The sequence below is a fragment of the Leuresthes tenuis genome, unplaced genomic scaffold, assembly GCF_036924035.1.
Source record: "Leuresthes tenuis unplaced genomic scaffold, fLeuTen1.0.hap1 SCAF_15, whole genome shotgun sequence".
Classification (NCBI taxonomy): domain Eukaryota; kingdom Metazoa; phylum Chordata; class Actinopteri; order Atheriniformes; family Atherinopsidae; genus Leuresthes; species Leuresthes tenuis.
In genome coordinates, this window is record NW_027325369.1 from 16,790,101 (window position 1) to 16,816,026 (window position 25,926).

At 39.4% G+C, this 25,926-nt stretch overlaps 1 protein-coding gene across 1 annotated transcript in view; it reads right to left on the bottom strand.

Annotated features, from left to right (window-relative positions):
- Positions 1-1,338: 1,338 nt before the first annotated feature.
- LOC140269950 (glutamate receptor ionotropic, NMDA 3B-like) overlaps positions 1,339-25,926 on the bottom strand; it is a 78,102-nt gene continuing 53,514 nt past the window's right edge. The window contains exons 7-12 of the mRNA XM_072364987.1: positions 25,621-25,766; positions 22,201-22,316; positions 10,232-10,383; positions 8,929-9,093; positions 7,536-7,603; positions 1,339-6,284 (exon numbers count right to left, since the gene is read on the bottom strand). Of these exons, the coding sequence (XP_072221088.1) occupies positions 5,321-6,284; positions 7,536-7,603; positions 8,929-9,093; positions 10,232-10,383; positions 22,201-22,316; positions 25,621-25,766 (1,611 nt within the window). The 3' untranslated portion in view covers positions 1,339-5,320. The remainder of the gene's footprint in view (positions 6,285-7,535; positions 7,604-8,928; positions 9,094-10,231; positions 10,384-22,200; positions 22,317-25,620; positions 25,767-25,926) is intronic.

A 25,926-nucleotide genomic window follows, 5' to 3' on the forward strand; every position in this document is an offset into this window, starting at 1 on the left:
GGATATATCTGTCAAAGCTTAATACTCTGCTTCCTTAAATCTTTTTCCAACATTCAGGAGCCCTGGGAACCCCTATGCAGCTGAGTAGCTGTCTGAAAAATGAAAATGACTGATGCCCACAAAGCAGCAAAGATTCATATGAGTTTACAGAAAAACAGTTGCCTCAGTTCTTTTTGTAATGGACCAGGGATGACTAAGGTCAAACTGAGTTTGGAAAACTAAGAAGATGCTCTGAGAGAGATGTTTAGACGGTTGTCTGACTCCAAAAAAACTTTTTTGTCGAATTGACACTCTCAGGAGTGGTGGTGCACTTTTCTACTGAATAGAAACAGCCCAAATACAACATTTATGAGTAAAAAGGGTTTCCTGCATCCTCACAACAAAAGAAATCATCAGAACTTAACAAGTTTGACACAATTTGGAAACAAGTTGTGTGACATGATAAAGTTAAAATCAAACTTTTATGTTGCAATGAACAACATTTATGGAACAAAAATGGTTGCTGACTTTCATTAAAAGCAGAAAATACACTTATTCAGTCCATTAAGCACAGGGTTGTATCAGTCATGCTCTGCACCTGTGTTGCAGTCTGTGTTAAAGGGAACATTTTCATTATATAGGGAAGGTTGGAAAAAAATTAAAACCTTATTAAAACTATGTTCCTAATTTGACCTAAAATATCCACTGGGGGTCTCACCATGGCTCTAACAGTCCCCTGACCAAATCATTAAAAATCTGTGGGCCCTTTTCCTTTTTTTCTGATGAAACCGTTAAAAAAGGAAATCAGTAAGTTGCTGAAAATATCAAAGAAATGTATCGTCTTCAGACCAAGACCTTTTAGACAACTGATTTCTTTCTCACTTCACTAGAGCACATCACACTGACTGAAATTTAGTTGCCAAACTTTTGCATGCTATCATATCTGATTGTGTAGTTTTAAAGCAAACCTAGTTCCACATTTAGGGTAAAAATAGCATCAAGCGACGCCGAAATGAAGTTGTTGATACTCAAATGCATCTGGTGCATTTAACACCACCACAGCAGACAACCACATTGTCTGTAATTACCACTAATGTATTCTAAAATTGTTTTTGTGAGCACAAGATTTCATGTTCCTTTGAGAGCTAATTGACGATTGATGAATGTCGGGTTTGGCAATGGTGTTAATCCAATTTCTTAAAAGTAATATGGAGGAAACTGACTCTCAGTTTACCATAACTGTGACATTGTTACATCATCATAAAGGGTTGTCCTTTAAAACACTGGCTGACATTAAAAATGAGATAATGCAATACAATAAGTATATAAATGTTTATTTCAAAACATGAGAATGTCCATTTATGCATAAAACTCAATAATATGTTGATATAACTCTCATAAGAGGTAATTTAAAAGTATCTCTTTAAATATCCAGTACAAGCTGTTCCTCGAGAAAAGACCTTAAACATTTAAGTCCTTGTAGACACCATGGCATGTGAACACAACCACTTCACACCACAGCAAAGTTTGAAATATTGAAATGTACATTAGTACCACCACAAAGTTCTGTTTAAGTGATACCAGATTCTGTTCTTCTGATTTTTTTTGGGCCAATCAAATCCCTTGTTTAAAAACACTGAGAGACAGACAAAACTGAGCATTTCAAAAGAATAAGGTGAGACTGCATTGTATGGTCACAGAGAGATTTCGTTAAACCTCATCTACCCACGTACTCTGCACAAGAATGCGAGCTAAAAATGCACCTTTCACATACCACTGTATCTTTATAAGTCAGTGACATGAAAATACTGACTCGTGATTTTGCTGGAAAAAAAAAAACAAACTGAAAAGAACATAGAAATAAAAACCTCAACTTACAAACCTTCGAGTGTCCATAGCCGCGGGAAGCAGGGATGCAGCTCCCTCTAGTGGATAACTGAGTAACTGAGTGACAGTATCAAATAAACTCAATGAGTTTCTATAGGTTAAAAAAAAAAAAAATAAACATGCTAAATAGAAAACAGCCACACACAACAAAGATGAGTTTTCACTCTTATCACAGTTTCTCTGAAATCCCAAGTTAGAACTTTACTGTCACTATGAAAAATGGAGTCGGGATTCCTTTAGTGATGAAAATGCTGGACATATTCATTACTAAGTCTGAGACCCCAAACATCCTAATTCAAGAAAGAGCTGGGATTCTAATTAAAGGGATACTGCAGTAATGTAGTATTGCATTCTTAACCTTGGGGCCACCGCAAGAGACACACTAAAGAAAGATTGTAAAAACCAAAGTCAGGAAACGCTGAGATGACCAATTGATTTGCCTCTGGCATGGGTCAAACCAAAAAAACCCAGCAATAGGTTCTATTTTTCCTGAGGCGTCTTTCTTTGGCCTCTACAGTCTCTGTTTATGATGTGTACTTTCATATACGGTATAGCTGAAGTCTCAACGCCCGTACAATGTATTGCACAATTCATTTTCGAAAAAGCTGAGATATTTAAAGCGTTAGTAGCAACAGAATCCAGAGATTTGCTATTCTCTCAATGAGAAATGTTATTCTCTTTTTTGTTTTTTTAAAAAAAAGCTCATTTTTTAATTTGATTAAAGCAAGTAATTTAGGAAATTAGGGACAGGGGTGTATTTTCCTGTGTTGCATCGCTTCTTCTTTTAAGAACATAAATTTGTAAGTATTCTTGTCTTTTAAAGAAAAATGTCTCCCATTCATGCCTGACATGGGATGCCAGTTGCTCAAACATATATTTAAATGGGTGACACATGCGGACAGCAGGGAACCGGTTTAGAGCCAAGCTGTTGTGATACATGCAGAATGTGGTTCGGCATCGTCTTACTGACCGCCCAACTGCCAACTTGTGTTTTTCCAAAACCTGTGTATGGTGTTCAACATCAATTGTGACATCACAAATGTGTAAATTAGCCATTTCATGTGAACTCAAGTTTGGTTTATGGTAGTTCAGACTGATGTAGACGTTAAATTGCAGAGCCTATAAAAGTGGGCTAAGCTTTAATGAGCATTTACACTTGCTCAATGGTACATTATGAATAACTCAGATACAATTACAGCCTGGTACACGGAGAGCTTATATTTGAGCAAAGCAGTATGCAGTGTAAATACGGAACACCAAGTGGCAGCGTGTGGTCATGTTTCTGGATAGGTATACATCAGGCAACAGAGAAGCTATAGCATAGGGTAAATGGCTACGTTCTGCTCTGCATAGATGTGAAGTTCATGCATAATTTGTATTTAATGTGCCTCCATACTGTCACGGATAATTTCTTTTGAAGTGGCTGCTGATTATTTTTTCTTTCATCCAGACTGAGGTCACTTTTCTAGTCGACGTCAGTGCATCGCAAAATGAGTTGGGGGAGTGACATGTCTTGTTAATATAATATGTTTTTTTTTTTTTTGTTGTAATGTGACTTTCATTAGTGATTTGATTTTAATGCAGTGCTACCTGAAGCCCTAAAGATCACAGCCATTTGATGTTGTTTTTTTGGTCTTGTCACATGATTTTATTTATTGTAGACGAGGCAATCCCCCAAAAACGATCAATCTTAAACTGGGAAACATTCTAAAAATAATGGCAGTTGTTTACAAAGACTTTAACATAGTGGTGAACTCCACGTCTTTGCTTTGCTTTTCCTACATGATTTATTTTACTGACCACTGACCATTTTTCCAAGTGAGCATAACACAATTTTTCCATTCTTTTGCTACCCAAGTCCTAACTTTTCACAATGAAGTTGCTAGCTTCGGGTTCAAAATGAGCATGTATTTGTCTGAAGAAATAAATAGGCTGGAGCCTATCCCAGCTACCATTGGGACAGTTGGCCAGTCTATCATAGGGCCACACAGAGACAAACAACCTTGCATGCTCACACTCACTCTTGGGGTCAATTTACAATAATCAATTAACCTAAAATGCATGTTTTTAGACGATGGGAGGAAGCCGTAGAACCTGGAGAGAACCCACACATACACGAGAACATACAAACTCCACTCCACACAGAAAAAGACCCCAGCTGGGATTCAAACCAGGAGCCACACTGCTGTGCAAGCCCTGTTCTCATTAATATTTTACGCAATATATCAATATTTGTATGAAATATAGTTGTAACCAGTGGGTTATTTTGCACCACCGAAGGCATCACCTATCTCTCAAGAATAAATATGTAGAAGTGTCTCTGTGTAAATTAAGTTCCTTACTGTAGATTTAACAAATTAAAAGAAGCTGATATCTCATTAAATTAATGTATATCATGACACTCGTACACATTAATGACGTGGAAAAGACAGTTTAAATATTGAACCACACAGGTTTTACTCTATTTGGCAGTCATGGGATGGACATTTGGATTCGGGTTCGATGCTTGCTATTCATGAAGCGGAACAAAAATGTTGCCATTATTCAATTTTCATGCAAGAGACTGTTTGGTTGCTTGGTTTGTGGGAAACCTTTCAGTTTGGAGATATTTCATAAAGGGACAAGGAGAGACCTTACAATAAAAATAACCAAAACTGTGTGTTTGACACAATGTGCGGTAAACAATTGCAGGGTAATACAAAAATACCTACAAGAATAACATTTGATTGAAATTCATGGGGTCTTCAAGTAGGTTTGATCAGTCTGTGCAATTCTTCACTCACAGTTTCTTGTTTTCATTCACATTTTTTGGGAAATGATCGCACAAATAACTGGGAATATTATGAAAGTCTTTAGCATCAAACGCAATTTCTGTTGCAGGTGCATTTGCATTTGATTTCACATTTAGCTTTTCCTGTCCTTTTTACATTTACTTTGCTTTTTTGGTTACATTCAGTTACCAGTTATTATTTTTGTGCCTGTCCATGCTCGAACAGTTCCGCTTCCAGCACTTTGTTGGCTGACTCAACTTTGCTCTAAATGATGTGCCGTGGTTCATGTTTCTTTATGTCAACCACAGCTTTCCATAGCGCGGCCCATTAGCGCTGCCTTGCCATTTTAGTTTTAGATTAAGATATCACAATTATTTTTTACTTTTCATTTAGATATCGTATTGCTTATTCGTGTTTGCATGGCTGACGTGGACATTTCATCAACCTTTAAGTTGCAGTAACTTCTTTGTAGCTGTAATTTGAAGTGAGAGGTTAAATGATTGTGATTGAGAAAACTATTAGTTTGGTGCAAACAACAATGTGAGTAAAAATATACTTCAATCTGCTATCTAACTCTTCACAAACTTAACCCATAACACTCAAGCCATCTTCCCGCGGCTATGCAGGTAACCCCTCATTAGTCTCCCATGTGATCCTTCCTATAATAGGTCTCCAAGAGCTAATCAGGTCCCAGAGCTTACACCTGACTGGTTGGCTTTTGTCCTCTCCAAAGTGTTCAGAACACGTGACAAGTTAGCCTTCTGTCTGTCCAGGCTTGAAGTGTTTCGTGTTTGGACAGTTATGGTTCCAGCACCTTGTTGGCTGACTCGACTTCTCTCCAAACTTGTGGAGGTGCGTGATTGGACAGTCCTCTCACCTGTTAGAGTATCCACAGGCCGTAATTGGTTGGCTCTCCCTCTATCCAAACTGTTCACTGTGTTTAATTGGCTGCTTCTGCCGTGCTCCAAGGCTCCAGGTCCGACTAATTGGTTGGCCCTCCCTGTCTGCTGATTATTCAGGGTTTGGAGCTGGCTGGTCCTGTCTCTCTCAGGGAGTTTGGACAGAGTGGAACTACTTCTGTCTGTGTTAATAGTTTGTATCTTCTGTCTGTCTCGTTCTCGCTCAAGACTGGTATCCCTACGTACCAGTCCAATCCTCTCCCTCTCCAGGCTGCTCTGGATCTCAGCCCTTCTAGCAAGAGCCTCCCGCAGCTGGGTGCGGAAAATTTCGATCTTCCCCTGCAGCTCCTGCAGCTCCCCCTCCCATAGGCTGGTTTGAGCAGCCCTATTCCCCAGAGGTGAGAGCACCAAACCTGTGGAAGCCATTGTTGAGACAGGGCCGCCATTGACATGGAGGCTTATCTGAGGAGGAGAGGTAAAACTCCCCAAGTTTCCCAACCCTAGTCCAAGCCCTGGTCGCCCGACCATCCCAGGCCGGCCTCGCACTGACGCAGTGTGCGTGCGCAGGCGGTAGCTGTGAAGTGTTTCCAGGTCAAAGTGAACACGTTTCTCCTTGGGTTCATGGGATGGTGACGAGTTGCCAGTGCCCCCAGCTGTGGAAGCAGGGAGAGATGTGGGAGGAGATGGAGGAGGAGGCTGATGCTGTTTCCTGTGGAGGGTGCAGTTCTCTGAGATACAAGAGGAGGGGCTAGTGAAAGAGAGGAAAATCACAGCAAAGGGCAAATGTCCAGTGAGATATTCAGCACAGCAGTACATGGATACTTTTTCTATATATTCAATCATATCATTTAGCATCCAGTTGCTCTTTTCTTCAGAGAGAGAAGGAAATATTACACCGCTGAGTTGCATAGAACAACTGTTATTACTGTTATTAGTTATTTCTCATAATTTTCTCAAAAGTACTCATAATCTTTGTTGTTTTGCCATTTAGAATAATTTGATTAAATAATTCTAATACAGCAAGCGGTTTTCTGCATTAAAGTTTAAGAGATATTTTAAGGAGTATTTGCTGCTTGAGCCCTTTTTTACTTTAAATGCTAAAAATTCCTTAAACATTCATTTTACCATAAAAGTCAGAGTCGTAAGACAATTTCAACTTGTTTGCAATACAGATTGATTTATCAGAAAAAAACTGTTTGATGTTTATGAAAATATGCACGTTAAATCTCTTGCAGAGAGTTTGGGAGGATAATGTTCTGTATGTTTACATGAAGGTGTCACCAGCAGCCGCCTATATATTAAACCAGATACAAAAGCTTTAACAAGAGTGTTTTAAGCTACATTTTGACTTAAGGAGACTTTTTCAGGAACTATTTTTAGGAGCAATTAACTCGACTCCTCCATAGTCACCATAGGAACAAGGGGCTAAAGATGAGAGTCCTGGGTGAGATATTTCATGCCAGAAAACAGCCTGGGAAGTGAGATAGCATGATTTTGCACAAATACTGCTGATGCACACCTCCTGGGTTAACTGCTGTGAAGACAGTGTGATAGCTCTGACGCTCCAGTCAAGAATGTAGTGGAGGATTGACACAATTCAACTGATTTATTCTTCCTAATCTAGCTGTACCTTAACGCTCAGCGAGAACACAAAAGAGCCGGAGCTTAACTTATCTTTTAAAATCTTGAAAAAAGCCCTGTACTGTTTTTAAGTTCTGAGTGGTCAAAATGTGCCTTTCGAGGTGTTGGTTCTAACAGCAGATTTGGTCAGAGTTATTGACTGAAGTACTTGCGAAACAAAAGGCAACATTTGGTTCTCACCTTGTCAGAAACGCAAAGATATGATTAAAAATGTTAACATATTAATCCTAGATTTATAATAGGTGAAATAAGGCACATGACACATCATACTGAAATTTGATAGCAAAAAATACTTGGTGTAAAAATGAAATGACTTAGTGGCAGGGCACAGAAAGGAAAATTTCAGTGAGCTCATTACTTTTGGTCGAGGCCCGTCAGCTCCTTCCCATCATCTTCATATGTCGTGTTGAGAGCTCTGTGAATTTTCTGCAAGCAGAAAAGATCATCATTAAAATAAGAAATTTGTTATTACTTCATCCGATCTGTAATTTCTGCAGTTACAGGGCTGCAGTTATTCTACCCAGTTCTCCATCCCTCCAAACCTCTCCTCTCCTAACTGCTGTAGAACTCCTTAGAATAATTAAAAACAAAACGGCAGTGAGTTCTTCGCGGCTTCAAATTTGAGACAAGTCAAAGTGTAAGTTGTGAAAGCCTGCTTTGATTAAAGTATCAAAGAGCTTAGGTTAGTCTGAACGTCTCCACACCAAACTATCAGGTATGACTGCGCTTTAATCTTTCTCGTGTATGTACGTCTGCAGATGTGTACGAAAAAAAAAAAGACTTTCATTATAGATTGGGCTAATCTTGAGGGTCTAAGTCGCATGTCATGCTTTCAGATAGCTGAGCTGGCTTTGTGATGAATGCTGGAGCCTGTCTGGGAGGAGCTGTCATTTTAGAAAAATGTAGCAAACAGATGTAAGCAAATTTGATATTCAAACCGCTAGTTCCATTATTCACTCAAAAAGAAAAAAAAAAGAAAAAAGAATCGCCCCAGGCAGGCATCTTATTTGGTAATGGCTAGAGTTGCATAAAATAAACATGTGACCTTTAAATTCATAATTTGTTGTCCCGTTGTTGTTCCAGAGCTGTCCAAAACTAACACATTGTTTAATGGTCAAACTGCAGAAGAAGCTTCTGCAGATTATATCTATCACTTTATTTTGCAACATACTGAATCTGATGTGAATTGCAGCATATTTCAGAGTTATTTTGACGACTGGAAGCCAAATGAACGGGTTTATTTACTGATCTACAGAAGAAATGCTCACAAGAAAAAAAACAGGCATTGATTCAAACTCCACGGTAATGAAGCAGTTAATAAAATGCTGCCATTAGAAAATATGCTTAATTTAAGTAATTGAAATTAACTAGTTCATTTAGAGGCTACGTTAAAACTTGATTAGGTAATTAACAAAGAGCTTAATGTGCGTTAATTAATGCAATTAACTTCGTATAAAAGAGGTCAAACTGAATCTGTCCTCATCCCTGTAATATACAGTATAACTAAGTTTTAGGAAAAATCTTGCTCCTCACTGAGTGTTATTATAAGTTTCCAACAGTAGAGGGCGGAGGTTATCTGCAAATGAAGTGGGAAAGGCTATCTCATCAGCAGCAGTTGTGTGTGCATGAACACCAGACTGTGAAGTGAAGATTACAACTGAGCATCTTTTCTCTGCATGTGCTTTATTGTGTGGGATGTGACAAAGTGCGCACGCATGCACATAAGCACATAAGCACATGTGTTTCCTCACCTGGCTGGTGTGCAGCCAATACTGCAGCGTGTTTGAGCGTCGGAGGCGGGGGATCACCAGGTGATAGAAGGTGTGTTCACCTGCCAGGGTCAGCAAGGCTCCACCCACTCCCATACACAGCAACACAAAGAGGCCTGAAAAATGCTGGATCCCCATCTGCAGAGTCTGAAGGGGCGGAGGGAGACAGATGAGACGAAGAAATTGGGGGAGTGACAGAGATCAGTGAAGCTTTTAGCCGACAGAGAGAGAAATACAGAGATTGATGATGTATATTTACATAATTACCATTAAGGCCACTTTGTGTGAGTGTGCAAGTCATATTCTGCTGTTGAGTGTCTAGTAAAGCTGTGTAAGCTCATAAGAATTGAAACAAACAGGGCCACAGCATAAAGGAGATGTTGGGTAGGAAAAGCATAGGGAAAAGGAAACGCAGGGAAAATGAATGGGGAGGCTAAAGTGAAAAAAGTGAAATGAAATGAAATGAAAAAAAAAAAGCAGTTAGAGAGATGGAAAAAAAGAGACGATGGTTAAGTAAAGTTCAGTTTTGTTCCCATTCGGTTCGACCACATCATCCCTGACATAATGTCTATCTTATGACGTTTTCATGAGCCTGGAGGAAGCAGAAAAGACAGTGGGGAGCTTTTTCAGTTCTCTGTAATCATGTTTTCTCCACCCAGCTCATTTCTGAACTGCCTCTAATGGCAGTTAGCCCCATGCTGACTCGACAAATTCATCAACGACAACAATGACCTCCTTTTGCTCCCGATCCAGAGGGCAAGTTTGCACTAATGCCCACATTGTTTCGGAGTAGTCCTTTTCTCTAAGCTTCAAATGGGATGATGAGTAATAACTTTCTGGTGTGGGGGTGAAGTTAAGGTTGTGTAATTGCATTTGTTGCCATAATTCAACTTTGAATTGGGATTTAAAAAGCGTGACCACAGGGAGTTGAATAGTTTCTCTATTCAAAAACAAGATATAGATATAGACGGAAGGCTCTGCCCTGAGATTTACACTTCCCTCAAAGGAGTGTATAGAAAGGCGAGAATTTTGAGTACTCTGTAGCACACACAAAAGACAACTATGTATCGACGCTCAGACAGTACGTGACTGCAATTGTGGTTGAGGTCAGTGAAGCTGGAGTTTATGCAGGTTTCATGTGATTACGTGTTTGTGAAACTGTCTGTTCATGTAAGTGTGTTTAGCTGGCAGCCGATCTTGTCAGTCTCCCAAAGGGAGACTCATTTATAGAAGTACACTAGCAGAAGACACGTACGGAATATGAACACCAACACCAATGACTTACCTCAGTTACTGCAAAGACTCTCTTTCCACAGGGTACAACCTTATACCATTTGTCATGTAGCATGTCCATGAAGCCATCAGATTTGTAGCGACTCACAAACTCTGACACATTACGGGTTAGAGGAGAGCCCTGGGGTAGGCCTATACCATAGCCTGAAAGGGAGGATAGACACAGATGTATATTAATGTGCATAAAGCAGAGCTGTCAACTGCAGCCATGCCTGAGGAGGACACAGTCAAACTTGGGTGTTTTCTTGTAGGAAAACACTTATCTGCTTGCAGTTAGCCAAAGGGCAGTTCCCCCCTGGAAAAAGAAGACTTACATGTTTTCAGCCTTCAGTTTCAATCAGAATCAACCATGTTTTCTGACAAAGCACATTGTGTATGCAGTAGAGTTTTTACTGCTCAGTAGCTGTGGAAAGAGATGAACCAGACCAGGTCACTGTGCACTGAACAGTCAGAGCAGCTAACCAAAATGTTACCAAAATGTTCCAGTAAATTTTGTTTTAGTTCTGAGAATGTTCCCCATTTTGATTGTTCCTAGTTGGTTACATTAATGTGCCTCTAACATTTGCACTGCAAATTCCCAGGCTGATATTGACAAGCTAATGACATTAGAGTTAGAGTTATCTGTAAAACATGAATTTATGAAGAACTGCAAGCTGTCGTTAGTTGAATGTTTTGTGCTTGCCGGTAATTGTCTTTAGAAGAAAGAATAGAATGAAATAATGTTCAACTCTCATAAACAAATATTTATCGCCACAGAACACAATAGAAATGAGGAAATATAGCAGGTCATGTTGACTTTGATGGCAGATTGGATACAAAAAGAGCACCATAGAGAGGTAGAGTTTTTTACAGGTAAAGATGAGCAGAGGTTCAGCAAAACTGCCTCGAAAAACTTACGAGCAATTTCAGAATAATGTTCCTCAACTTAAAATGGCTTAAAAAGCCTTTTACTACATCATAATCATATATCATAATCTACATAATATCATCAGAAAATTATGAGAATCTAGAGAAACACCACTGTCCTCCCGGGCTCATTTTAAGGCAAAAAACTGTTCAGTGGTCAGATAAATGGAAAATAAAAATATATATATTTTTTGAAAAACATGGATGCATGCCCTCCCGACAAAAGAGGAGAGGAACCATCTGGCTCGTCATCAGCACTAAGTTAAAAAGCCTGCATCTCTAACTCTATGGGGGTTTTTTAAAAAGAGGAGGGGATGATACATGGGGGTAAAATGAAAACCTGAAACAGTGAAATATCTCACTTTCAGTATCCGATACGTCTTATAGGTCCTATTGTGCATAAAATATTGATTTATGAGATTTGAAAATCGTCGCATTCGGTTTCTTTTTGCTTTTTTTTTTTTACATTTTACACAGCGTCCCATTATAATTTGGAATAAGGGTTAGATGACATCAATGTCATTCTGTGTTTGAGGGGGAAAAAAAAAGAAGCTCTTTTCCCTCTTGGCCTTTCTTTCTGTTGGGACCTTGTGAGACATCAATGACTTGCAGTCTTGCTTTGTGAAACTTTGCATGAGAAAGGAAAACGTCATCTCTGATACTAATTTCTATTCCGAGCACACAAGCATTTTTAGGTCTTTATCAAGCAAGCTGATCCTATTTTATAGAACTTAGTGGGATCAAGTCAGTCTCTTGTCTCCAAACACTATTCTGTGGTTAAGTGGTGAAATTTATATAGATGCCTTCATTTTTTGTCCTTTGTGTGTGCTTTGTTACTTCAACTTTAATACAACTACCTCAGTTTCAGTCAGTGTTTATAGGTAAAAGTGATACCAGCCTTTTCCAGCTGTGGATTTTGTTTTATTGTCACATTGTCACAGTCAGTAGAAATCACCCTCACAACATCAAACATAGCAGTAGCCCCTACGGCTGACCTACTCTGACCTCAGCGGCACGAGCCATGAGTAGTAAAGCCTTCTATGACACAGATCCTGCACTAAGGGCTCACTTCGCACTCATCCCCTGCAGCTACGGATGGAAGACCCCGTTTTGTAGAAAAGGCCAAGCAAAGCCAAGTTACACTGCATGAGTGGAGGAAACTTAATAAAAAGCCAATATCACACTTTAGCTCTTTCATTGATCTTTTTCTCTTGATGATGTTGTTAATGAGAATGATGTAAGTGTAGATTTTTGTTGCCATTTGGTTATTGTATCATTCCTGAGAGCATTAATAACCATTTTTCATTTAAGTGACTGTGAGAGAGGAAATTATCTTGAAATAGAATAACAAACATATGGACAACACATTTCTACTGGTTTCATCATAGATCTGTTTGAGTGAATACAGAAAACATGTATGATTATAACATAAATATAAAGCCAAAGTACAGAAACCTGATTATTTCCCTCCTGTAGAGCTTTTTCTACTAAATATCATATCTGTTGCTTCATCACGTGTTGCACAGCCACAGACACTGGTTTCTATGCAGAGGGATGCGAACACACAACATACTGATGTGCTAATGAAATATCACAATGTGTCATAATGTGAGCTTCAATCACTTCAAAGATAGAATGTAGATGGAGTTTTTCCATATTTTCTTATGTTTAAAGACATATCTTAAAACAGACTAAGCTATCTTTTTTTGTCACGAGTCTACACACAATTTTCCACAATGACAAAGCAAAGAATAATGATAATAATAACGATAATAACTGTTGCTTGTTTCTGTCACAAAATCTGGCAACCAATTCTTAAGGCAGAGTCGGTGAAATACAGGATGGCTGTGGTAAAAAGAAGACATTATAGAATGAAAGAAGTTTGTGCCCTCCTGGGCTCTGGCTGCTCAGACAAAATAAGTTACGAGGGTTGGAAATCTTTGAGTCAGACTGTCAATAAACAAGCCCATAGTCAATGAATTAAATTCTGAGTTTCTTTGTAGAGATCTGAGAACTTCACAGAGGTCTGTCAACACAAGGACAACCATCACTGCACCACCTTCCTGGTAGAGTGGTCAGACAGAAGCCAGTCCTCAGAGGAAGGTACACGAGAGCCTTCAGCAAAACCATGCCTACAACGAAACATGGTAATGGCAGCATCATGTAGTGGATGAAAAGACAAAAACTTTGCAACAAGCAAATAATTACAGCAGTGAAAACCTCTTCCAAAGTGCTCAAGACCTCAGACTGGGGTGACGATTGACATTTTAACAAGAGTTGGAAACCTCATATGATATATTTCAACATTTCGTAAAGAAAACTCAGGAGTGGCTTTGGAAAAACTCTATGACAGGCCTGAGGGTGGTCCATCCAGAGTTGGACCTGTACACAGTGTAGCATCTTAGACCTTGAAATGACTGCACACTGCAAATTAAGCCTAGCTGAGTCTGAACAATTCTCCCAAGAGGAGTGATGTGCCTAGCTTGTAGAATCATCTCAAACAAGACTTTGGTTACTGCTGATGTTACAGCCAAAGTTGCTTTATCCAAGCTCTAATTATCTTAATATAGTTCTTTTGTAAGATGGGATATCTTAATCTTTTATTTTCCTTAAATCAATCATTATGGAAACCTGAATCCATTTCAAAATGAGTCAGAAAAGTTTCCATTGCTACTTTATGTTCAATTATGCAGTTGGTAATGCAAATAACTACTACAGTGTATTAAATCCACTTGATTAGTAGACATTAGCTATTAGACCTTAGACTTTCTTATTTCTCTGTAGTTAGAGGTGAAACTAGCAGTATGTGGAGTAATTAGACCAGACAGAGCAATAAAATATACAGCAGTTACAGCAACAAAATTACATAACCATAATATTTTTAATTAAATAGGAGATTAAAGAACTTTTCCCTGCAGTGTTTATTGCTTTAATTTCTATAGCGGCACATTCATGAATCATTATTTGAAATCTGGAGAGAATTGTTATTTCACAGACCAAGTAAAGTTGCATCTGATTAGCATTACAGCACAGATTTGGAAGAAATTTGTTCTTTTGCTCTAAATCAGAATACTTTCACTGAGAATTATTGCTAGACAAGATCACCAATGATGGTTTGTTTCATTGTATCTGTACTGCAGTCAAAGACTCAGTCATGCCAACACATTTTATTTTTATGTGTGTGGGGTTGTGTCAGACTTGGCAGCTGTTTGTCGGCGGGTACATGTGTGTGTATTACTGGGCTGTCAAGGTGTGTGTGTGAGCCTGATGGGGGTTGCGGACAGAAACAGAGAATAGGGAAGGTTCACGTAACAGTCACACTCCGCTTCCTACATGACAAAGACTGTCTGTGCTTCCATCTCTTTGCTTTCATCCTCCCTTCTCTCCCCATTTCTTTCTCTATATTTTCCTCTCCTTCTCCCATCACTTTATTCTTCCTCTTCTCCTGTCTGAGGTCATCTCACTCCCACCAATGCCGCTGGTCTTGTCTTCTGTTAGTCTCTTCCTAATCTCTGTCATCCCTTCACTTTTGTTCATTTTCTGCTTCACTCCATTCCTCTCTTTATCTTTCAGCTCCTCTCCGGAGTCCACTGCTTTCTCTCTGTACGCCTCCCTCCTCTTTCCTTTCATTTATAGCCGACAGACAGTCTTTCTCTGTCAAGGGCCCATCTCCATTCACATTTCTTTAGAGCGTTCAGTCAAACAGTGATGTACAAGTGGGCAGCCACTTGTCATTTGTTTTGATTCTTTCCCCCAGACATTGGGATACTCCACCACAAGCCTCAACTCCCAAAGATGTCACTCAAGTTCCCTAACACCTACTCACACAGGCACAACGGTGCACATCAAGTTTGTTTTAGAAGCACTCTCTAAGTCTCTATGTAACCATTGTGCAAGTAAAGCTTGTATGATCATTTATTACTTTGAAATTGATAAACCTTGTATGACTGTCTTTGATCCTGGTTCTTTCAAGAATATTTTCATAAATAACATGATCAGTGTGGGATCTTCGAAGTGGATTTCTTTTAATTGAGTACGCCTATTTGCAAGAAATATATTTATTTTCAGTATGCAGGAGGAATGTAGCTAAATTAAAGCTGCTAATACCTCGGTATTGATCAAAATGATTAATTTATTGATCAAAGAAGGTTTTATGTTGCATAACAGAACTAAAATCTGGAAACAGATAAATTACCAAATTTACCTTAGATGTAAAGTACACACTGATGCATGTAATGCTTATTGCATGTTGGTTCATGTTTGGTTTGTATGCTCTCTTTCATTTATAATGTGACTGTAGGGTTGTGGGAAGTTCTTATGAGTAGTCAGTGTCCTATCTGCAGTAGACAGCAGTCAAAGTCCTTTTAGTTTGGGACAGTAGACAGTTTCCTGCAGGGCAAACTAAAAGCTTATCAGAAAAGGAAAGAAGAGCAACTTCATCTGAAACAACTCAAACTTTCAACAGTTTATGGTGGCTGGAGTGAGAGCTATTGATTTGGACCTTTACATCACATCACGTCTGCATCAGACAGTTGTTTACTTTGTCACTACACTGACAGAGAGTGAAGTGTCCATGTACATATGGTATTACTGTTGTCAGTAACTTGTGCTTCTCTTTCTCAGCTGGTATCCCAGGCCTGGTGTCTATGGTGTTTGTTGTCCCCTCCTTCCTGTCCTCTAACCCCCAGCCGGTCGATGCAGATGGCTGCCCTCCCTGAGTTTTTCCTTTCCATCGTTGCCTCATGCATGCTCAGGATGGGGGATTAGAACAAAGGAAAGTTTCAGTGCAGTCTGTTGGTTCCCTTAGCTGTGCAACTTTCTTTTTTTTAAATTGGTTTTGTAAGAATTGGATTAATTTGAAATGTAATGAATGTAATTTGATTGGATCATGCTGTATTACAATGAAATGGATTGTAATTAGCTGGAATTGGACTGTATCAATGAAGTGCCTTGAGATGATGTGTTTTGATTTGGCGCTTTATAAATAAAACTGAATTCAAATTGAATTGTAATTGACTACAACAGCATTTGCTTGAATGGCTTCGAGTTGGTTCGCAAACTATTCTGCTTTATCCAGTGGATGCGTGTGGGTTTTGCGTGATTGACAGCAGCAGTTCCTTCTGACCACAAAAACAAACAGCCGAACAGCTGTCATCGTATATATATTCATATGAACTTGTTTTTTACAACACATCCTGTAAATGCTTCATCCCGCTGAGTTCTGGGGAGTTTGGATGCCAGAGCTGAGTTGAGTTTTTTTTTCTCGCTCAACCACTATTGAGTACTAAATAGAGCTCTCACTACAGGGAAGAGAGCGGGCGGCTGTTGATTTGTTTTTTAAACTACTTCGATGTAGCACTGCTACATAATTATGTGTTGGACACTCTGAATTATCCTTCTAGCATAAATAAATCATTAAAAACACAAAGGACACCTGCATGGCAACATTACTATTTTTGGTAAAACAGTACACTCTAATTTAAATGTCTCTCATCAACACTGAAACAAAACTGCCAACGCAGATCTGTGCCTGTGTTGCTTTATCAAAAACTATAAACCTGCTGTATGTATTCACCTACACATGCATGGTGATCACAGCTGTGGAAATAATGGAAAACAGTGATCATTTAAAGCTGCTCATGTGCAGCTGTAGCCCTGAAAGAAAGTCACTTCGTATAATGTTACCATATTTGCAGTTTCGTCTGAGGAATAATGGTCTCAAATATGACTGCAGTAGGGGTTTTAATAATAATCTTTGAATCCTGCGGCTCATGCATGGCAGGAAATGAGTCACTGCATGGTTGCGACATCAAGCATAAATTTAATCAAAGAGACATCTAATTTGCTTTCTGATCATGATATATACTCACTGGGTATGAAAAAAAAACAACAACTTTCAGATAACATTCGTGCTTATGCTGTTAAAAACAGGAATTTTTTAACATTTTTTTCAGTGTGCCTGGTTGTATTCCCCTGATGAAAGCAAGTGACTGCTATGAGTGATACTGCTACAGTGAATGGTTAGTGTGTGGTCTGCTCGAGAATGTTTAGGTAGGTGGTAATGTGTAACAAAGTAGCATCCACATGGATGTCAAAGCATTTGCCCAAAGCTTCAGCCTGCCAACACCGGATTGCCTTTATCCCACAGCACATCCTGCTGCCATCTCCTTCCCAGGAAAACGTTGCACCCAAGTGGCTGTCTGGATGATGTAAAATAAAACATTATCCTTTCATTGCACTGTTGTTCAATTCTAACATGCAAGTAATCATTACAGACACTTTCAATCGTTGGAAGAAGGTCAGTGTAGGATCAGCTTGCAGATAGGAATGTAATGAGCTGCTGTGCACTTTGTGTTGTGACATACATCACTAATCACAATTGCAATTCACCTGTTCTTTTGCCCTGGACACCGTTTGGAAGGTACTAACCACTGCATGCTGGGGAATTCTAGGATTCTCGCTGCTCAACAGTTCTGGATTGTCTTTGTCGTATTTTGGTTCCATGATATGTCAAATGTTTTCAGTTGGTGAGTCTGGATTGTCTTGCTGAAATATGCAAATCCTTCCCTGAAAACGATGTCATCTGATGTTGCTCTAAAACCTGTTTATACATTTTGGGATTGATGGTGCCTTTCCAAATGTGAAAGTTGCCAGTTCCAAAGGCACTAATGCACCCCTGTACCATTAAAGATGCAGACTTTTTAACTTAGTACTGACACAAGCCCCTGGCATCTTTAGTTTGGAGGAAATCGTGTGCGTAAATTCTAAAAATAATTTTAATTTGTCTGAGCACCAAACAGTTTTCCACTTTGTCTCACAATTGAATAAGCTTTAGCCCAGAGAAGATGGCAGTGTTTCTGGATCATACAGGCATACAACAGTGGAAATGTTTGTTGTGTACAGATATGTCTCCATATTCTCATAAACGATATGTTCTGTAGATGATAGATTAATCAAAGTTTGCAGAATCTTATATTCAGGAACAAAGTTCTAAAATAGCTTCCAACTGAACATCTGCCTATCTTTATTTCTGAGAGACTCTGCCTCTCTAAAGTGCTCTTTTAATATCCTAACATGTTATTTGACCTACCTGCCCATTAACCTCGTCAGTTGCAATATTTTTCCAGCTGTTTCTTGTATTTTCAGCCTTGTGTCGGCCCAGTCCAAACTTTGAGGTTTGACTTTTTTTATGTTGCTTCCATCAAATGAATTCAAATGAACATCCCAATGTTTTTGGAATTGGGGTCATGGTATTAGAGCATTCTGTAGGAACAGGCAGGAATTGCAATGGAATTTCACACACGTGCATATACACGTACACACATAAGCAGACAAATGTGACGTGAGCTGATCGACCAACAACAGTCTCACTCCGACAACGTAGTCTTCTGCCATCCTCATTTTGATCTGCAGACATGCTCTGTCCTGCTTGACTGAACTTGTGCAGACCACTTTTGCACAGAGGGACACACGTTCACAAACACGCGTACACACACCTACCGCACACTACAAACAAGCAACGAGCGGCTTCGTGTTCAGTGGCGATATTATTAATGGGGTGTGTCTAGGCTGTCGTAAACATCTCCCCACAGCACTCAGCAAAAACAGACACACAGCGACACCCCCACATCTCTCTCCAGTTAAGCAGCCGGAAGATTTGAGCAGAGCACCTTGCCTGGAGCGATTCCACACTCCCAATTCTTCCGCCTCCCTGTATCTTCTGACCACAAGCCGCTCTATAAATCCTGCCTTACATGGCCCAAATAACACTTCCCCACTTTCTTTCCTCCATCCCATCTCTCCCTTTCCTTTCTCGCCCTCCCTCAGTCCATCTGCTTGGGGTGAAGGTTTGTCTTGATTAGGGGACTCTGTTGGCTGGCTCTTTTATCACTTGCTGTGCAGAAAGGCACAAAACTGGCAGTGGGCAAATGAAAGCCCTCTATCTCCTTCTTATGCTCAACTCCAACTCCCCTCACGAGCCCTCGTTTTTCTACCTTTGTTGTCCTTTCTTCTACCTTTTTCATCTCATGTTCTTTCCTCTGCTTTTTTTCTCACAATCTCCTCCCCAACTCCTCATACACACACACACACACATATATATGTATATTTGTTTTTGTACCTCTCTCATAGTTCCTGTCTGGAGCATTCTCTGCTCTTGCTTCCAAAACCTTTAAGACTTATTGAGTTATTCACTCCCCTCCTACTCCCCCTCACACAGACTGATGGAGTAAATAGCTACTGATGCCACTGTAGATTCTTTGCCTCCTTTTTCATATCAACTATGACTCAAGCAGTCATCAAACTGACCCGCTCTACATACAAATAAGGCCTGCTTTCCCGTCTTCACAGTCATGAGCAGAGCAACAGTAAGTGCAGCTCGGCTCATTCTGTCTGATGCATGGAAGAAAGCAGTACATAATCTGTAGCGCACAGGGGTTGTACAGCGAGTAGCGAATGTGGGAGTGGGGTCTTTCTGAGGCTACGGTTAGATTGACAAAGAAATAACATCAAAGTAGGTGTTTGGTCCCCAGTGGCACCCTTGCCACGTTGAGGAGTCAAAAATACGAGGAGGAAAGGCTGGATAGACACACAAACACACATTTGTATAGTCATCTGCATGCATATAACTTTACAGTGTGCGGGCATGAGCATGTAAGCCCATTCTGTTCCTGCAGAAACCAGTCAGGTTGGAGGTCAAAGGTTTGATATAGCTAATAAATGTGTTCTGCCAGCAGATATTTCACATCAAAGTCACTTTCAAAGGGTATCTATGCAGAGATGGCATGTGACTAGAATACTATGAACATTACAATAACAGCAGGAAAAATTCATTCACCCCAGTGAAAGAGAGCACCAGACTTTTATTAGAGCGAGGACAGAATGTCTTTTGGCAGATCAGCTGCAGATTTTAATTCTAGAAGTGATAAAATTTACTTCTTCATGTGTAAGCTCATATCTCTGCAACTGATCCTATTACTGCTACAGTGCTTAATCTACTAACGCTGTTACTTTTTCAATCAATTAGGGCTGTAATACTGAATCGAACATGATCTGTTGTTGGAAATATGCCATTGTTGTGAAAGTTTTAAACCAATCTGAAATAACACCTCATTGGTTTACAAAGAAGCAATGATAATTGTCTACTCTGAAGGATTTTATGAAAGTGTTCCAGGATTAGCCCAACATATACGCTTCATAGGAGTGTAAAATGTCTGCTGGAAGCTTCTAGGTTCTATTTTGTGCTTTTTTTATCGATGTTTGCCATGGTGCACACAGTGATTGTCAGCTAGAACAAAAAGCAAAGACCTCAGTTGTACAGAAGTGTCCTCCCTCTGAAACACTAAAAGAAAAACTATCTCCTTCAAGAACATCACTGGTCACACACCCACCCACACACGCCAAACAAAATTCAGTGTGCACACGTTCACACATACAAGTGCACAAAACCACATATTTATGTAGTACTGCAAGATCTTCCACACAATAACCCCCTGTGTGGGTCATTAGCTGTTCTCTGTGGCAATGGATTTGTTTATATACTTCATGACTGTGTTGCAGTTTGTCCACTAAGTCAAATCCAAAGTCTACTGACAGAGCAGTGTGTTATTAATAATAGATGATTCAGTAGCCTGTGGTATCATAAGTTCACACGCTCTTTTCCTGTCTGTCATCTAACTAACTACAACATTTCATCTGAATCTGTGTAAGCTATGCATTTTTGCATGTGTTTCTGTGAGTAAGAGAGCCTGTGGTGTTACTCTGTATGTCCTATATGCATACAAATACACTATTTCTGCAAGTGTATGACTATATGGTCAAATGCGAACTTCAAAGAGCCAAACTTGACAAATCTAGTCAAAGCCCCCTTAATGCGACTAACATTACGGCAACAAAGAGCAGATTCCCACAAGGTCAATTCATTAAAGCACAAACGTGGTCTCAACTCCAGTTACTACAGTTACTGTAACTGTGATGTAGCAATCTTTTCAAGTCGTCTTGAGCAATTGTTCTCTGGGTGTTTTGAAGGTCTTTTAAAGTTTTTCTTTGGACATGGGCTGCTTTTTCATTTATTTTTAATCCAGTCCTTGTACCTTACCATTTTCAGAGAAATTTATTTCTTTGTTTGTTCAGCCACTTCACACTGACCTATGAGTCATTGAAGCATAAAAAAGGACCCTTAATTCAAGAGGCAGACCAGTGTTGTGTCTACAGATAACAGACAACTTGGCAAAAAAAAACCATTTCAAATCGTATCTTCAGGCAAAAAATATATTCTTGGCAACAATCATCTGTCATGATGGAGGTCCAGTCATGGGGTAGCATTTCATCCAGTGATGATGGGGATCCTGTCAAAACTGATGGGAAATATTAACAGGAAATCACTGACAGATTTTTATCCACCATGCAGTACCATCTTGAAAGTATTTGATTGGTAACAACTTCATTTTTCAGCATGACAGTTATCCAAACTCATTGGCAATGCAGCAAAAGCTTCTATAGGTGGAATAGATGGAACTATCAGTCTTGGATTAGTGTCCCCAGATCATGGACCTCAACATTATTCAGGCAGTGTGGGATCATCTTGACAGACAACAGAACAAAAGGCAGCCAACATCCAGAGAAGAACTTTGGAATGTCATTCAAGAGGCCTGGAGAAGTATTCCCAAAGCCTACTTAGAGAAATGACAGAAAGCTTGTCTAATAGTGTTCAGACTGTGTTGAAGACTAAAGGTGATCATACCAAATACTTAGTTAGAATTGTTCAAATTTTGTTTTTGCCTTCATTATTGTATTTCCATTCATGTTTATACATGTTTCAATAAATCATTTGATCTATTTTCCTTTTTCCCAGCAATACATAAAAAAATCATAAAAAAAGAGTGGTTCAAGACTACAGTATCCAAACATAAATAATTGAGTGGTTGGACAAGATTTGTTGAGTGTTGGTTCAAATACGAAAAATGAAAAAAAAAAAAACTTTAAAAAATAATGTGATAAGATAACAAGTCCTTATAAGTGACAAAAACAAGTGTGTGAATCTGCCAGCGTGTGCACCTTCAATAGCAAAAGGCTTTCCCACAGTGAGCAGCTTGCATTCTGCGTCAATAGAGACCTCAAAGTCCAACAGGGCTTTATCCATGATGAACGCATCCAGGGCAGGAGGATCTGTCCTTTATCACCAACACACACACACATACACACAAACGCACGCACACACACACACACACACACACACAGACATATCACAAGACAAGGAGAGGGAGAGAGAAAGAAGTATTAATTGAAGTGCATTAATCTGTAAGTAAAGTAAATCTCAAAGCAAATCGAATCTACTTTCCCACACTTGTTCTGATTCTTGAGGTCTAATCAGGATTCCTGAATTTAGGGTTGTCATGCCACTTTGTCATTTATACAGAGGATAAGATTAACTGCAGTCTAATACACTATGTAAACGCATACATCACTGACTAAACCAACAGTCTCTGTGGCAGACTGATAAGACATAATACACTCGGCAGAAGACTCTGCTACTCAGGCTATATTGATCCAATTGACTCTAATCGAGCCCTAATTATAAACCATTCCTGTGCATGCAGTCTGTGCTGCTGACCAGAACTGACCACGGACAGGCTCTAAAAAATAAACTGACACACAAATACAATAGTGAAAAGGTAAAAAAAAATCTCAATCTATACACAAAATCACGAAGCTTAGTACAGATTTGATGGGCAGACAGATGAACAAGCATAGATGAATGTATTAGAGACAGCATGCACATATAAAGTCTACTGGGGAAAAACAGACCAGTCTGATCAAATTATCTGAAACTTGTTGTTATTCAGAACATTTAGCACTTAACAAAGGGTTGACTTTACAACGTCTTTGCTGTGTCTGTTTTTTTCTTTCTCGACCTGTCAAATACGAGGCACAGGGAGAGAACGACAGAGACTACCTATGGGACTAAAGAGCACCTGAAGTTTGCTGATGCATTGCCATGGAATAACAATAGTGTGCCTGTACTTGAGCATGGACATGTATGCATAGGTATGAAAGCCTGCAGCTAGAAACGCAAGCTTTAAGTCTGTGCATAGGTAGAGTATGTGCTTGATCACGCATTATTTCCACTAAGTTTACACATTTGTGTGAAGATGCATGTGTAGCCCTTGGCAGTCTGTCTCATCAGGAGAAGAGCTGGGAGTATTTTTTCCTCTAAGATTTGAGAGCAGTATTGGGGTCAGTAGTTCTGCCAACACAGTATTTCACATCCTTACTCTGGCTCTCTGTACTGCTGTGATTTCCACTTCTGCTTTGCAAACAAACGCCACCTTCATCATCCTCTTTCTCTGAACAAGCGCTTTGTATCGTCCTGCTGGTATCACAGAGTCAGCACATGCGCTATCTCTGTATCTCTGCTGGAACTCTTTGGAATAGGCATCGTGTCTGAGAAGTGTATGTGCAGTTATAGCTGTGAGAGTATTTGCTGTTATAGAGTACATAGCCAGCATAAACGTATTTTTGTCATTCTTTCTATTCTCTCTACCTACATTAATTTTTCTTTAAGTTTCAAGGATGAAATCATCTCTTGGAGAAAATAAATTATGGAAACTTGAGTGTGTTTACAACTTACCTCCTGATAAGTTGAGCCTAAACTCAGATAAGACAGATGGAATAAATATTTCCACCATTTTCCAGGTCTGAGTAGGTAAAAAAACAATTTTTGTTTTCAGACCATTTCCACCATGTTATCTCTTGGTTTTATGTACCATTTTCGAGTCTTGAGTTTAATGTTTAAGTTATTACCATCTTGGATTCTAACCATGTATGTTTTGAGTTACTGAGAACCCACTGACACTATGCATGGTCATAAGACTGTATGGGCCTTAGGGGTGGATTCTCATCCTCAGGAATGGGCTGCTCACCAATAGCACAGTTTGTTAGTTTGTCATTTAACTGATTCCCAACGGCAGCAGCTTGCATGGCAGCTGCCATGATCACCACATTGTGCCTAGCTAATATGAATGCATTGCAACCTAACTCATAAAAAACATTTACCATACTTTAGTATGTTGTCAATGACAAGTTAGCTCAACCCTAAATCATGGAATTATAGTTTTATCAACATCATGTTGTTATGAAGGAGATTTAATGGATGAATGCCACAAACTTGTAAGTTTATGGTACAATTAAATCAAATGAGAACCATGCTCTTATACAATCTGCAATCTTTTAGTGACCAAAGGGTGTCACCACCTGCTCTCCATTCCACAGTTTCCAAAGTCTTCTCTGTTTCAAACCTGTAGGCAACTTCTATTTTTGATATACAGTCTTTGGTTTTCATATTGCTTAAAGCAGGCAGCTCGCAGAGCCTCACCAATACGTGATAGAGAGTGGGTCAGAGTGGCTCGATATCATACACAGTGACATAATAGTCGTAAATGTAAGTATCACTGTGCATTTGTGTTTCTGTTTAATGACTTACTTGTGCTTTAGCCGCATATGTTTGACTGTGACATACCATAACTTTAAGCAGCAAGGTTTAAATACGAGGTACGAATATGAACATACTCGGACGAAAAGGTTATCTGTAAATCTCCCAGGTTTATTGATATGACTTTTCTCAGGTCATCTTGCAGCAGCCTTGTACAGCAGCATATAATGCCTTGCCTTGTATCTCCTTTAAGCTTTACAATGCTGTGTTTAAAGCACTTTCAACAATCCTTTGTGAACTGAACTTTAATAATAAACGCGCCTTGCATACTTGCTTTCGCTTGCTTTCTGTCCCCATTCGACAACCCCCAGAACCATTCATCCTTGGCGTTAATTACTGTAATCTGTCCCTGACTCTTATTCATTCCTACATTCAACACCCAGTTTTGAACAAGAAAATTATTTTCCCTCCTAAATAGTGAGGACTTTGACAATTAAATTTATTCATGCTTTTACCTCACTTAGACTTATACTCATGCTAATGCAGAGTCCAAACGCATGCAGCACTGGGTATTTGTTCGTATCTTTGAATACCAAAACAGTGTGTTCTCTGTAATAGAAAAAAGATTGACAAATGACATAAAATTACTGCAGGTGGGGAAAGGTTAAAAAAAAAAAAATCCCATTACGCAGGAGTTAGATGAAGCTGTTGAAGTTTAACTGTTTGTTGGTTATCTCCAAATTCAGAACAAATCAACAGATGCAAAGCAAGAAATAGCACATGCAAATTCTATGTTTCTCTTATATAAACTAATTTGAAATTAAAATTGATTTTAAAATTGCCTCTGACACTGTAAATCTTCTGTGTTTGCTTTTGCTGTCAGCAGAAAGACTTGTTATGCAGAGTGAGGATGAAAAATAAGTGCACTGAGAATAGACAAGCTCAGATGCAGACGTGAATAGATTATTGAGGTCTGGATTGCATTTTAATTACAGTAAATAGGTGCAACCTCCATTTCTCATCATAGGAATGTTCTTGTGCCTTACTTTAACATGTGCACACCCTCTGGTGTGGTGGGCTGGTTGAAACGTCTCATGTAGTCGTGCATCTCTGGGAAACTCTTCTTCATGTAATCCTCAGCACTGCTCTCCCTCACCGTCCCAAATCGGAAACCCAGGGAGGGATGGTGCAGCTGGGAAAGTGATAAAGGAAGCAGAGGGTGGATGAGAGGGTAAAGATGGCAGCGGAGACGATAAAGAGAGAAAAGATGGGGCTCGTATTAAATTCACTGTAGCCCAGAACCCCCAACAAGATTTAGGGATGAGGAAAAGCAATAATCCCTCACAAATGAT